The 15781-nt window shown below is 38.0% G+C and overlaps 1 protein-coding gene across 4 annotated transcripts in view; it reads right to left on the bottom strand.

The window, feature by feature from the left end:
* OPRM1 (opioid receptor mu 1) overlaps positions 1 to 15765 on the bottom strand; it is a 43128-nt gene extending 27363 nt beyond the window's left edge. For all 4 annotated transcript variants that reach the window (XR_011235507.1, XM_069487638.1, XM_069487636.1 and 1 more), the window contains exon 1: positions 15167 to 15765. Coding sequence is in view for 3 of the 4 variants with exons in the window: in XM_069487638.1 (XP_069343739.1) it covers positions 15167 to 15456 (290 nt within the window). In the remaining variant the exon portion in view is untranslated. The remainder of the gene's footprint in view (positions 1 to 15166) is intronic.
* Positions 15766 to 15781: the final 16 nt, after the last annotated feature.

The following is a 15781-nucleotide window of genomic DNA, read 5'->3' as shown; positions in this document are numbered from 1 at the left end:
AGTCTGAGTTCTCAGGGGCACTGTAAACCTCAAGGATGTTATTCTCTACTACATCCTGTGCTTGCTTTATTTATCAAGTTTGCTGCCCTGATTTAGGAAGTTGACAACCATTGCATTGCAAGTCCTGGAAAAATCCATTACAAAGGTGTTAGAAATAGACACATGGACTCACTGAATTGTCATTAATGCACCCCTTCATGAAAAGCTCCATCTTTTCACCAATTTTCCTGTGATTAGAGGGTCAGATTCAACAGGGGTCAGGATGACTCTTCACGGGAATGAAATTACAAATACCTGAATTCCCAAAGCTAGTGTTCAGAGCATGCTATTGTTATAAATTATTTCTTCTGATTCAAATGAACAATGCTGGTGAGTAACAAGGAGTTTCATCACATGTAGTCAGCATTTAGACTTAGATTCCACTTTAGACTCTTTGACTGCAACACCAATTTAAATGTGAAAGATTTAAGTAACAAAAATAGCTATTTTGGCCAAACCATAATTGTTTCGCATTTTTTACCCACTGAGTTTATTAGACAGTATAAAAAGATTTATCAATAGGGAACTAAATAAGTTGCAGTTATCTGTCCTTAGAATTCTCTTCGTGTCATCATGGTCACCAACAAAATGGTTTTGAAATGACCCAGAGCAGTGGGAAGGGGTTGATAGGAATGAAGAGAAGAATGGCAACCTACAGTATAACCCATGCCATGCCTAACTTCACAAGCCTCTGCAGAGATTGTGATTCTAAAATGAAAAGTTGTAATTGGAAATATTATAATGTATAATATATCTGAGCTAGGGGAATGCAAAAGTACCGGGTGAGTGTTGATATGCTACATGTAGATGTCATCGAGTTCAGTGGGAGGAAGACAAATTGGGAGCAAATAAGAAAACTCTTTAGCTTTATGTAGCATTTTAGAGTTTACCACACATTTTCACATATCTAATTTGGACCTAAAACCAAAGAGATTGAATTGTGAGATTGAACATGTCTATTATTCCTGTATCAAGGGTTAACTAACGAGATTCAGGTAGGTCAGGTGACTTGTATAGTCATTAGTAAGGGGTAGAGATTCAAACACGTTTTCTCATTTGAGGTTTAACTACTCTATTCACTCCACTATACCTACTCTGAAGAGAGCCGATTGGTCAAATTTAGGGAAATTTTCAAAACATCCTGAGCTTTCACTTTTCTGGAAGGCAATTTAATTTTGCCACTTGTTCTATAAACAGCCTCTTAAAGTTCAGAGAAGTAAAACATATAGGCAGATCTTCAAATCTCTTTGACAAACAGGGCTCAGTTTTCTCAGCCATATGTTGGACCAGACCTGTGCTTCTCAATCTTGACTGCACAGTAGACTCACCAGGGGAACTTTTACATCTACCTGTGCCCAGGAGCTCCCCTAGAGATTCTGATTTAATTAGCATTAGGTGGGCTTCCATTTTTTAAGCTTCCCAGGTGATGTCAGTGTGCAACCAGGACAGAGAACCACTGGACCGGAAGATCTGGGAGGCCTCTCCTTCTACATATTTAAGTGTGTTGCAAGGATTTATGTAATATCTCTGATGTTCCATGAGTTAATTGGAAAGAAACTCAAATTTTATTATTCATTTTATTTTGTCTGGATTCTTTGCTAGAATGCAGAACCAATTTTTACTTAAGAGATTCTGGAAATGATAGAATGTTTCAGTTGGACTACATATCACCCAGTTGAAACTCTCCTTCAACTTGGCTGTCCTTACAAACTTTTGCCTGATGGCCATCTGGCTAATCTAAAGAATTCCTGTACATGTGAGAGTTTTCTCTGAGCATGACTGATCAGAGGAGCAATCATTTAGGCATGGATGAATGGGTACTGAATTCAAGATGTAGAGTCAGGTAGGGAGGAGATTTCAGTGAGTCTTAAGGAAACCATTGAACAAAACCATGAGCAAAAAGACAAGGGATTACAAACATCCTAGAAACACCCTAGCCTCCCCTAGTGCTCCTTTCTACCCAGCTAAGCAGTCTGAGTTCTAAAGACTAAACTACAATATTTTTCAAAGCAACCTTTGAGAACTGCAGAAAACAAGTTTTTTTAAAAAATGAGCAATTATGTAAGTCAGAGCAAAAAGAAAAAAATATCAAAGCAATGAGCTTTTAAGTTTGAAATGGCATAAAGAGAGGTTGAGTGAAATGAAGCTGCCACTCACTGTCTGGGTGCACACAGGGGGTGCAGGCAGAGGTGCCTTTGAGGACAGATTTTATATTTGCCAAAAAGTTAATATGAATTTGCAGATGACAGTTTCAATTTTTCTGAAAGCTTCCAAATGACTGAAGATGAAAATACTGTGAGAAAGCCTAGAAAATTGCAGTGATTTAAGATAACCACAAAGTATATCCAAATGATGAAAATTCTTCAGAAATGCTATTTTCTAAGCACTACTCCTTAATCACTGGCTAAAGGTGGTAATGAACATTGCTGATTGTTTGGGCCAAATGAAGAGTTGAGGGTTAGAGACGGGGCCCTGGAGTGAAATGGAGACAATCCTGCATGTGTCATTATTATAACCCAAGTTCAACATCAGTTTCAGAAATGCAATATCCTCTGTCATAACAAACTATGGCAACTGTCCTGGTTTATGTTAGCTTCATGTTTGTATTGCAATTTTCTGATGTTGATAAATACTTCAAGGTGGTATTAGGTTATTTTAACAAACTACTTTGTCTCCATCCATTAAACAACATGTAATCAGATTTTACAAAGAAGGGATATGTTCTTATTTCATGACCACTGCAAGAATATACATTTTATTTAGGATGCTGTGTACCAGAGTTTGGCACATGACAGCTTGTGGGCCAAATCCAGCCCACCGCTTCTGTCTATGGCTTGCTGGCTAAGAATGGTTTTACATTTTTCAATGGTTGGAAAAAAAAAACAACAAAAGAAAATGATATTCTGAGACATTAAAATTATATGGAAATTCAAATTTCAGTGTCCATACAGAGTTTTACTGGAATGCAGTCATGTCTATTTGTTTATCTGTTGTCTATGACTCCTGCTGGGCCACAGTGACCAACTTGAGTAGCTGTGACAGAGCTCATTTGGTGACTAAAACATAAAATATTGACTTTCTAGGCCTTTGCAGGAAAGACTGAGCAAGGTGACCACTTTTATCCAATGGGTATGTGTTATATATGCATCTAAATGGAATAAAATGAGATGCGATTCTTATCTCAGAATCATTTAAAGCTAAACTTTACATTGGCCAACAAAAGAGTTTTGGTATCCAATAGATTTTTATGTTCCATATTGAATCCCTAGTTTATTTGTGCATTCTCACCACTAAATTGTAGGCAGAGGGCCATTTTCAGTTTCTTATTAAAAACTAGAATAAGAATTCTGTGGCTTAAAAATTGCTCCACAGTTTGCTAAGCATAAGTATCAGGTAATTGTTGTAATTTTATAGCTATAGTGTAGTTACTATTTATTACCTAAAAGTTTTCTTTCTGTATTTTAGAGCTTTACTAAAAATAAAGGCATAAGCCTTCAGACAACCTAAACCAAATCCTAAATGGAAAGTATGATCCCGACATTCACACATGTATATTGCATACCAATTTTATTTAAACTTCTGTTTTTTAGAAATATAAGGGAATCAATTTAGTTTTGAGAATTTTATTTCCACATACAAAATAAAATATGCTATGTATGTTTTTAGTTTGTGTGATGTGCTTGGGTATCTGGTGACTGATGAATGAATGATGTGTGAATCCATTTCATTTTCAAACTATTCCATCTGATTATAATAGATGATAACAAAAACATAGAACTTGTCTTCATGCCATGAACTTGCTGCCATAGTTAATATGGGACATAGCCTTCTGGTTTTATTCTTTGGTTTTTATTTTAAATATTTCCTTGAAGGGCATTGTATGCACATGAGAAAATATTCACGTTACACATCCAATAAAGGGCTGATAACTAGAATCTATATAGAACTCAGGAAAATCAGCAAGAAAAGATCAAACAACACTATCAAAAAGTGGGCAAAGGACATGAACAGAAACTTTTCAAAGGAAGACAGACTAATGGCTAACAAACATTTGAAAAAATGCTCAACATCTCTAATTATCAGGGAAATGCAAATCAAAACCACAATGAGATATCACTTATCCCCAGTGAGAATGGCCTTTATCAAAAAGTCCCAAAACAATAAATGTTGGCATGGATGCAGAGAGATAGGAACACTCATACACTGCTGGTGGGACTGCAAACTGGTACAACCTCTGTGGAAAGCAATATGGAGATAACCTCAAAGAGCTACAAGTAGAACTACCATTTGATCCAGCAATCCCATTACTGGGCATCTACCCAAAAGAACAAAAGACATTGTATAGAAAAGACATCTGCACTCGGATGTTTATAGCAGCACAATTCACAATTGCAAAGATGTGGAAACAGCCCAAGTGCCCATCAATACATTAGTGGATTAATAAAACGTGGTATATGTACACCATGGAGTTCTACTCAGCCACAAAAAACAGTGGTGATCTAGCACCTCTTGTATTATCCTGGATAGAGCTGGAACCCATTCTACTAAGTGAAGTTTCCCAAGAATGGGAAAACAAGCACCACATGTACTCACCATCAAATTGGTATTAATTGATCAACACTTAAGTGCATGTATAGTAATAACATTCACTGGGTGTTGGGCAGATGGGAGGGGGGATGAGGGGATGGGTATATATACACCTAATGGGTGCAGTGTGCCCCATCTGGGGGATGGGCACGCTTGAATCTCTGACTCAGGTGGGGCAAGGGCAATATATGTAACCTAACCATTTGTACCCCCATAATATACTGAAATAAAAAAAATTAAAAAAAACCAAACAAACAAAAATAAAACCCATTTGATTCTCATTATCTGAGGATTCTATATTTGAGAATTGACTTACTCACTAAAATTTATTTAACCCCACCATAATACTTGTCGGCTTTTGCAGTCATTCAAGAGCTTGTGTGGACATGTGAAGAGCAGTGAAAAATTTGAGTTGCTCTGTGTGCAAGTTCCCAGGTGAAGCCAAACAAGACAATGCTCTGCCATCTTGTTTTAGCATTTACTGTGAAAAAGTGTCCTTTCTGCAGTCTGTTTATGGCCTCATTTCTCACATTTCTGTATTCTTTGCTTGTGATTTCACTATGTAAAATGGCCCCATGCATAGACTTGAAGTACAGTCTAGTGCCCCTAAGCTGAGAAGGTTGTGATGTGCCCGATGGAGAAAGGACTTGAGTTAGAGAAGCTTTCTGTTAACTGTGGGTTCAATGTTAATGAATCAACTATATATTAAATAAGGTACCTTTAAACAGAAATGCATATAACTCAAGGTTATGTATTGATTCCTTGATGAAAATGTTGCAACCAGGGGCTCATAGGAACCTAGTCCTGTATTTCCCCTAGAAGCAAAGCTTCAGTACTCACTAATTCAGTAGTCACAGTGATTTTATAAATCATAACTGCCATGAATAATGAAAATTGACTGTATTAACTTTTAATTTTTTGACTTCTTTAAATTCTGCCTTCTGAAGTTCTAAGAGTAACAATCTATTCCCTATCCATATATATATATATATAGACATGTATGTATGTATGTATTTGAATTTATGATTTGCTAATATCAATCTACGTTACAGATCACTTTTCATGATTCAAGTGATAAAAGCCAAATAGGCATGAATAAAGCAATAAACTGAGGCAATTATCTGAGTTAGATTTTACACCTGAATAATTTGAAGTAAATTTGAATTGCTAAAAACTTTGAATTACACAGTGGTTTAAAGATGTACAGTTCTGTTGGTCAACTTTGAATATTGAATTTCTTACCTAAACACAAAAAGATAGAATTCCAAGCTGCAAGGATTATCAAGTGACATTTTGTAAGACTGTGAGAAAATGCACAGATTTTTCACAATAGTGACATATATTTTGAGTTCACTGCAGGGAAATTGGTCATAGGAGTAATTTTGGGGGGATTTAAAGAAGACTGGATTGGCCGGGCGCTGGTGGCTCACGCCTGTAATCCTAGCACTCTGGGAGGCCGAGGCGGGTGGATCGCTCAAGGTCAGGAGTTCGAGACCAGCCTGAGCGAGACCCCGTCTCTACTAAAAATAGAAAGACATTATATGGACAACTAAAAATCTATATAGAAAAAATTAGCCGGGCATGGTGGCGCATGCCTGTAGTCCCAGCTACTCGGGAGGCTGAGGCAGTAGGATCGCTTAAGCCGAGGAGTCTGAGGTTGCTGTGAGCTAAGCTGACGCCACGGCACTCACTCTAGCCTGGGCAACAAAGTGAGACTCTGTCTCAACAAAAAAAAAATAAAGAAGACTGGATTAAGTTGAGACTTGTACAAGAGATAAACATAAAGCATATTGGAAGATAGTGAGTGAATCATGTGGGCTCAATTTATTTAAAATTTAATTTAAATTACACTAATATTTTTTAGTAAATATGAATGGTTACTATTTGAATCACTTTAGGACAATGATCTCCCACCTTTTTGGCACCAAGGACTGGTTTCATGGAAGACAATTTTTCCGTGGACTGGGGTGGGGGAATGGTTTCTGGATGATTCAAGCACATTACATTTATTGTGCCGTCAAGCCTCTCTGCTAATGATGATCCATATTTCCAGTCACTCCCCAGAGCTAGCACCACCGCCTCATCTCCACCGCAGATCATCAGGCATTAAAGTCTCACAAGGAGCGTGCAACCTAGATTCCTTGCACGCGCAGTTTACAGTAGTGTTTGAGCTACTATGAGAATCTAATATGGCAGCTTATCTGACAGAAGGCAGAGCTTATGTGGTGATGTGAGCAATGGGGAGCAGCTGTAAATACAGATGAAGCTTTGCTGACTTGCCTGCCGCTCACCTCCTGCTGTGTGGCCTGGTTCCTAACTGGTTGCAAACTGGTACTGATCTGCAGCCCAGGAGTTGGGGACTGCAGCCTTAGGACACCTACTGCTATAGACTGAACATGTTCTCCCCAAATTTGCATATGAAACCTAGTCTCCAATGTGATGGTATTTGGAGTGGGGCCTCTGGGAAGTGATTAGGTCATGAGAGCAGAGCCCTCATAAATGTGATTAGTGCCCTTATGAAAGATGCCCCTGGAGAGCTCCCCATTGCCCTTTTTGTCTTATGAGGACACAGTGATAAGACAGCTATTAACCAGGAAGTGGGCTCTCACCAGACACAGGATCTGCTGGTGCCTTGATCACGAACTTCCCAGCCTCCAGAATTGTGAGAAATAAATTCCGGTTGTTGTAAGCCACCAGGCTATGGAATTCTGTTACAGTAGCCTGAATGTCTACTTATATACGATGGGTAAGTGAACATGTGGTTGAATTAAAACAAAAAACTGTACTTGACAATGTTCTTGACTGGACAGAAACTTACATTCAGAAAGAACACAGTGATCTCCCTCTCCTGTTAGAACCCATGACAGATGCCATCATATGTGAGATTCCTGTCCACTGGTTTAAAAGGTTCATTTGATTTGATTTGGTGGAACCACTCTCTCTTTGCATCAGTTTTAGAATACAACATTCAGAGTATAACTAATATGTGAAGGCAACTATTAAAGCAATCTCCTCTGAATTAAATAGGGAATGAAACGAGAGAGAGAGAGAGAGAGAGAGAGAGAAAGTTATGTCTCTTCCCACCTTTTCCAATCATGCTCTCATGCTTACCTGCATTCCTAACCCCTAAGGGGGCTTCCTTACTAAGGAGCACTTGGCAAGATTCTCCCTAGGAGCCTTTGCTGAGACCTCCTTGTCAGGGGTCTTTGAAGACGCTTTTCTCCACTCTGACTCAGTACTTTCCCACTCCTAGTTTTTCCTCATCCCTCCCCCAGGCGGGCAGGTCTGCAAAACAGCAGGGCCTTTTGTTTGGGGCTCCCTCTGCAGTAAGATGACCTCTATTCCCCTTCACATTCCTGCATCTGTGCTGAAACATGTAACCCTCACATGTTTGTAATTGGTTACTCTATGTTAGCACAGTAAATTGAGCTCTTGATATAGGCTTTTCTTAACAATTAAAAATTCTTAAGAAAAATTTTAATTTTTCTAATTCTAATTTTACACTTGGTGGCTTCTGTGGGGAAAAAATGGAACATTGTGGGAGTGAACCTTTTTCTGTTTAGCTTCTTGCTTATACTGTGGAAGTATGTGAATAAAGTCTTGACCGCTACTTTCACTTTCACTTATTGTCCGGAACAGGACACCTGGCAGTTCAGCTCTCTCTCTTCCCGCTCCTCCTCCTTTCTGACAGCACCCATTTGAGCTTATGTAGAATCCAAGGGGCAGTGATAGAATTGGAACCAAGATTATTTAGTTTTATAGATGATTACTCTTTTCCTCCAGATAGTATAGCTGAAAAAAACATGTGCTTAACAGTCATCAAAGTTGCCATAGTATATCTTAGTACTAGAAGGGACCTTAAGATTTTTAGTCTAATTCTCACATTTCACAGATAAGGAGAGCAAGGCATGGAGTGCTTTGAAGTTGAGCCACAATTGACACGTGGGGTCCTGAGCCAAGGCAAAGTTTTCCTTCCATGCTATTCTTCCTTTCCAAATTTATATCTTGGTTCAAGGACCTTCAGCCTGATCAATTGGTGGGGAAGGAGATGAGGTTGCCTAAAGCAAGAAAGGATGGATAAGGAAAGGAGGTGCTTGGCAAGCTCACCATATGATGCTTCTTGCATATCATGTTTCTTGTACCTGATGTTTTAGTTCACTTTTGTGGATCCTGAAATTTTCTTGAGCTTAATTATCACAAGATACTCTTAAAGTTATTATACAATTTGAAATAAATGGGGAGGGGAGTGGTAGGGTTTTTTTTTTTTTTGCAGCTTCAGATAATGTGTCAGAAGGTCCAGGAGATTTTAATTCCTTTACATATCACAGACCATAATGCTTCCATCACCCTGTGCTCAAGAAGAAGTAAACTGGACACTATACGTGACTGTTGCCCACTCCCTCTCCACTCAGCAAAACTTACTGAAGCCTTTTCTGAATCCTGAAACAGAAACACAAATGAAAGGGAAAGCTTAGCTTATGAGCTCTCTTGGTTCCAATCGTGGCTACCTATTAGAATTTTTCTTAAGAATTTTTAATTGTTGAGAAAAACCTATATCAATGGGTCTGTAAGAGCTCTATTTCTTAAGCAGATTTTACTGTGCTAACATACAGTAACCAGTAACAAAATAACAGAAATGATGTTTAGCAGAGTCTGAGATAAGGATTTGCATGCAGGTGAATCATTTTGAAAAGTGGTTACAGGGGATAGACGTGGGGAGCTAGGAACAGCGAAATAGAGAAGAAGAAAACCCAAAACAAGACATATTTTTGAGATGGCCACAATTTGGGTGGTACCTTTGGATGTGCCTCATAGTTGGTGACTCAGAATCTTGTGCCTGAGGAGAGAGGGGAGCAAGGGAACCATTTGTCCCCAGGCTTCCATATCCCCCCCGTCAAGGGTTGTTCCTGGTCAAGGTGTTAACTTCCTTGGACTTCAGGTACAGTAGTGCTGATGTGAGAGCCAGGCTGGTTTCTCTGGAAGGAAATGACTCCAGTAAAGAAGTCCCAAGGCAGAAGGCAAGTGATACAGATGCAGCTAAGGTGAAGTATTACCAGATTTTATCTGGGCAATGCTGACTGCCATAGCAAAGGCTGAGGTAGAAGGTGAGGTGGGCTATAGGAATGGTCTGAAACAATATGAAAGCCATTGTTTTCAAATGTTGCCTGAGGGAGCCCCAGACATTCCATGCAGGTGCCTTGAGGACAGCGATGGAAAGTGGATTAGGTGTGTAAGGTGAACAGTGCTTTTGGGCCACAACACATGATTAAGCCTGGACAGCTCTTCTTTGATCTGTTTTATATCTTGGCTTCCAAATTCTTGAAATAAGTGTCTACATCTAAAAACAAGTTTGAAGATTATTGTCACAAAGTCTTATTTCAGTTAAATTTACATTAAACTTTGTGAGGATTGAAGACTTGAATTCTCATATTTTAAAATTTCACACAACATTTAGTTTTGGTATTTATCACTAGTATACTTTAAAGTGTCATATTGTTTTATGTTATAAATCAAAATGAGCTTATTTTTTTCTGCTGACTTTAAAAATTCTATTTCAACTACTACCTTAAATGGAATCCTAGAAGAAATATTTTCAACTTTTATGCACAAGGAAGGGGTCCTAAAAGCTGTTGAAAATCTTAAATGTTGTCAGTAGCTTTCATTTGAATACATTTTGACATAGTCAGAGACCAATTATTTTTATTTCTTTTTTAGAAGTAGAGAGATTATGCCTTGTTTAAATTTATTAACAGGTTTATTTTTTGCAGCAATAGCAAAATAATTTTTCCAAATATTATATTTAAGTATTAAGATATTAGATAGCTTGGGAAAACACTTACAAAGAAATCTTTACAAATAATTTTTAGTATATATTTTTCTTAATCAGATCAGTTAAAAGTACTCTGGAGAGTTAATGGCCAGAATGTCTGTTAGTTTGTTTTCATTTTTGTTTTGTTTGACATCTAGTTTCTATCACTGACCTGCTGAAACTAGAGCAACTTGGGGCAAATAGTGAAATCATGTGTATAAACTTAAATGTGTAATATGATATCAATGATAAAAAGTTATAAGAACATGTAAGAAACTATTTTTTTGTGGAAGAACACATAGGTAGTAAAAGTTTAAAAATATGCACATGAATAATCACCACCAAATTCACTGTACTGGCAGTCTCAGGGGAGAGAGGGTAACGAGAGTAGGGAGGAGACTTCAGCTATTTCAGATGTCTATCTATCTATTCATCCATCTGTCCTCCTTATATATGGAAGTATATGTATAAGTTATTAAAATTACATCTTTTTAAAAAGAATTGTTATATAATTATACATGTTTATGTTGGAAATATTTTATAAAATATAAGATAGTTCATTCTTTCCAGGAAGAAAAGAGAGAAGAACATAGGAAACTCAATAATTAATAACTCCATGCAAATGATAAAGATGCAGCTTATAACCAAGGAAAGTAAAAGCAATTTAGTGTGTTCAGGAGACATAGAGGAAGAGGTGTTCCCTACAGACTTAGCACCTATATGGGAAATAGCAATTAGAGTTCAGATTGTAATAGATACCGGAAGCTCTCCATTACTAAATGAAGGGCATACAATTAAGTTGGTATTTTTTAATGTAAATCAATATGTTAGGGGCAAAATTTTATTTTGGAGTTTTTTCCCCCTTTAAATCCATCCTCTATTTAGGATATTTTGTGGATTTTAAAAAAAGAAAGTGAACTTTATTAATATTTAAGTTTTCTAAGTAAATTATCTTTTTATTTTATGAAATTACCAGTGACCATATTTAGTGACATATGCATTCAAATTGATTCAAATATATATATGTATGCACATACTCATATACACACGTGTGTATACACACATGCATATATCCTTAAATTAGATAAAAATATTATTATTCCTTAATTTCTCACTACTTAAGTATGAATTAAGTTTAAAAATTTGTATTAATACTTCTGTTCCAATCAAGTATGACTGATCTCTTTATAACTTAAAACCGAATCCAATAGTAATTATATAGAACAAGCACAAGCTCATAGGATTTTTTTTTTAAATCAGAAATATATTTTAGGAAAAAGAAATGACAGTAACATCTTGCATTGATTTAAATGCTCTTCTCTGATAACTAGTCATATTGAGAATTTATCTAACCAAATTAAGAAATAATCTTAAAAACAAAAGCACTATTACTTGGGACTATTCACTGGAACTTTACTGGGAAGATGGATTACACTGCCTACAGAGATCTCAGAGTGTCTAGCCCTCCACTTTTTCCACAGTATCTGTACATACCATGTTCATAGCTACATGGACAAATCTTTTTGGGGAAAAAACTCACAAAATAAACACATCTGGAACTATATTAGGTTTTGCAGTATGGTTAATTCTATACTTCGGTAAAATATTTTTGATCAGTGAAACATCTCTGGTGGCTGTAACTTTGTGTATTATTTTGATTTTTTTAAAAAAAATTCTTGACAATAATGTACTATCACACCATTTTGAACAATTGCTACTTTAAAAAACATTTTTATCATTATATTTTCAAAATCTTTGTGGTAATTTTATAATATTATTATTCTGCAAGCTTTTTTTTCTTTAAAACCAAAAAAGCTTTCAGGTGATGGTTACTGATAACATTTCTATCATTTAACATATGGATTTTAAATCTTTAAATGATATAACAGCATCACTTTTCCTCCCTTATATTCCTTAGAGCAGCACTGCATACGAATCCCACTTGTTATACTATTTAATGATGTTGATGAAGGGATGATGATGGTGGTGTTAGAAGACACAGAACATAAAAGAATTAATCATGGCATCTGCATTTGTAGTTATTTTTGTTGTTGTTGTTGCCATAATCATCTGAGCCTCATGATTCACTCAATGTACTAAAACATTCTAATAATTATTATCTTAAGAGAACTGTAACTGCATGATATTCAGTAGTATTTGTTGAATTTTAAATATTGGAAGGAAGTGAGCGTTTCTCCTCAATACTTTTAACAGATGCAGCATTATACCTACCCTTTTAGCAGGGACAATAATATCCTTGAACTGATTATTTTATAGTTAAAACACCACAGCCTGGAGACAGTCAATTGTATATTCTCAGTTGATAGACATGCTTTCTTCAATTCCCAGATGCTTTCTCTGTCATTTCATCTGTTACTGAACTGCCTATTTTTCTGTTTCGCAACCACGTTCCAAGAGGGTTATCTGACCTTGGAATTAAACACTCAACCAGCTACAGGTGGGTATTTGAGGTGACCTTTCAAATAGTACTGCATTTTGTCAGAACTTTCAGTACAGAGAATAAAGCATAATATCATGTTCTCAGTGAGATACAATGTTACCATCTTTCTCCAGGTCAAGAACAGGTCAAAGGTAATGCTTTTAAAACAACCTCACCCAACCAGATACCCCTTAAACACTGGAATAAGACCAATCTACTTATTCCACAGCCAGTTGCTTCTTTAGAGGTTCTCACTTTATAGAAGAGCATAAACTAAAGGGGAGAAATATGAGGAAGGAAAATACCAAGGAGAAGCAATAAAGGGAATAAAAGATTATGTTTCAGGTGGCAGGATTTCTAGATACTTTGGTAATTTCTGTTTCGTGCTTTTTTCCCTCTAGGATTCCATACATAAATTTTGGTGTAATTTGTTATTCCCACATTATCACTACTAAGTAACCCCCCTCTGACCGCCCAATAGTGTAATTAACTGAAATCATGATTTGCTGCCCTAATAAACAGACAATTCTGTTAGCTAAGAGAGACTCAGTGATACTGAACTAATGAATGATTTGTTCTTAGAGAAATAATTTATATTTTCCATGCCTCAGTTTACTCACCTGGCATAGATAATCTCTAGAGTCCCTTCTAGCTTATGATTTTTTTTTTTTAGAAAAAATGAGAAAAATATTTTCCCTTTCGAAGGCAGGACCTTAATTATGCTTTTTATATTGTCATAACTGCAGAATAAGACTTGGTTTTTATCTTTAATATGCATCTTTTTATTGAATTGCATAAAGTAAATGTTTTAAAAAATAAATTCTTCTGTTGATTCTCTTCCTGCATTTTTCCTTCTGTTGTTAGCCTTTTTCTCAATAGATGGTGCTCTTTTCTCAGAGACACTATTTATTCCTCACCAAAAGATAAGGAAAATTAGCTTTACTCTTTAACAATCATTAATTAAAGAAATCAGACATATAAGTAGAAAGAATCAATTCCAAGCAATTTGCAGCACCTTGGTAATAAAATCATAATGGTAAGAGTGATTGTTTAATGTTTCAAGAGCTTCACTGAAACCTGTAATACTGGCTGAATAGGTGAAGCAAATATTGTAACTAGATATAAAAATGCCACGTTCTCTACATACATATAACCCCTGGTGGGAAGAAAAACTCAAATTAGGAGCCATTTTAAAGTGTTCAAGCATTTATCTTGTTTAACAAAATTGAATATATAGTATTCCACATTCACATAGAGTATTTGAACATACACATCAACACCAACCCAATCAATATCAATCTCAATTAATATTGAAAGCTTTCACACTCATTGCCAAATAAACCTGGAACATCTGGGTAAACAGTGGACTACAAACTCTTTTGAAATATTTTCACTTGATAAAGACACTCTCTTTTTGTTTAGAGCACCCATTAGAACTTCCTATATAATAGTTTCTAATGCAGGATTATGATGTTTTTGGTCACTCCTAGTTGGTTCCGACTTCTGGAGGCATTAAAAACAGTTATGTCCTGCATCTCCTGAATCTTCCTACCTCTTCCAGATGCGATTTGTGACTTAGAAGATCTGCAGCTACCAAACTGCAAATTGGTGTAGGCAACACAGAGATTGTGTTTGTTACAACAAAGTGACATTACCATAGAGAGATGCCAGGAAAACTTCCTCTGCCTAGTGTAGCCTCAGGATGGAAGGAAGAGTGCAGTAAAGGCTACTATAACAAGGAAAGACAAGGGGTGGGGCTGTGGGACAGAGAAGTACCCCTAAACCAGTAAGAGTAGGAAAGTTGCCAAGGCTCACGTCTTAAAACAACTGACAAGACTCGGCCCCCTCAATTAGGGAAAACTAATTCCTCTCCCATTATTCACAACTAATGTTCCCATAGCTTCTGCAGAGGGACGGACTGTGGGACTTTGCCAACAGCCCTCTTGGCTCAGCATACGGGAGAGCTCTGAGGTGGAGCTTATCTTTTTTCTTTCCTTCTTCTTTTTTTTTTTTCTTTTTTGCCAGACCTTTATGGCCTTTACCAAAGCAACATCTCTGTTCCAGAGAATGTGGGTTCTTTCTTTATCAATGGAGGAAATAAATAGAAAAGTAGATTTTCACACAGGAACAGCAATCACTCTGTCCAGGGGTTGCTGCCACAGTCTCCCCTGTTTACCTCCCCCCACCCCCCGCCTCATGCTCCCCCCAAACACAGTCCTGGGGCTTAGGTGTCCTTTTGAATCCCCTTTAGCCTCTGAACTCTCCGCTCGGAGCCCTGGCGCTTTTCTTACCTGATGATCACATACATGACCAGGAAGTTTCCAAAGAGCCCCACCACGCACACGATGGAGTAGAGGGACATGATGGTGATGGCCGTGATCATAGAAGGACTGCCGGTCGGAGGACACAGGCTGTCGCCCCCGCCCAGCCCGGTGCGGTTCGGACCGCACGGGTCAGACACGTTACTATCCCAGTGGGACATGTTGACCCAGGAACCCGGGCTAGGTGCTGGGGAGCAACTTGAGGGTGCGAAGGGATCAGTGCAATTGCTGGCGTTCGTGGGGACGGTGCTGCTGTCCATGGTGCTGACGGCCGGCTGGTGACCACGCTGGGAGGTAACAGGGAGCACCGGGGCTTTTCGGGTTCCGCGCGCCTCGGCCGCTTCCTCTCGCCACTGCCACGGCTCCTGCTACTTCTCACAGAGACCAACCCCGGCAGAGCCAGAGAGAAGTGTCAGGCAGAGGGACCGAGCCGAGCGTCTGACATTATCCTCTGCTTGGAGCCCCCTCCCACCTCAGTAGTAGACAGAGGCGCATCCCCAACCCCGCACCGCTGCGAGAGGGCAGGGGGAGGCAGGGCCCTGCGGGATCCAAGGCTGGGAGGGAGGGAGGAGAGAGAAGGGGTGG

The sequence above is a fragment of the Eulemur rufifrons genome, chromosome 15, assembly GCF_041146395.1.
Source record: "Eulemur rufifrons isolate Redbay chromosome 15, OSU_ERuf_1, whole genome shotgun sequence".
Taxonomy (NCBI): domain Eukaryota; kingdom Metazoa; phylum Chordata; class Mammalia; order Primates; family Lemuridae; genus Eulemur; species Eulemur rufifrons.
This window is presented reverse-complemented; position numbering and strand designations above follow the sequence as displayed.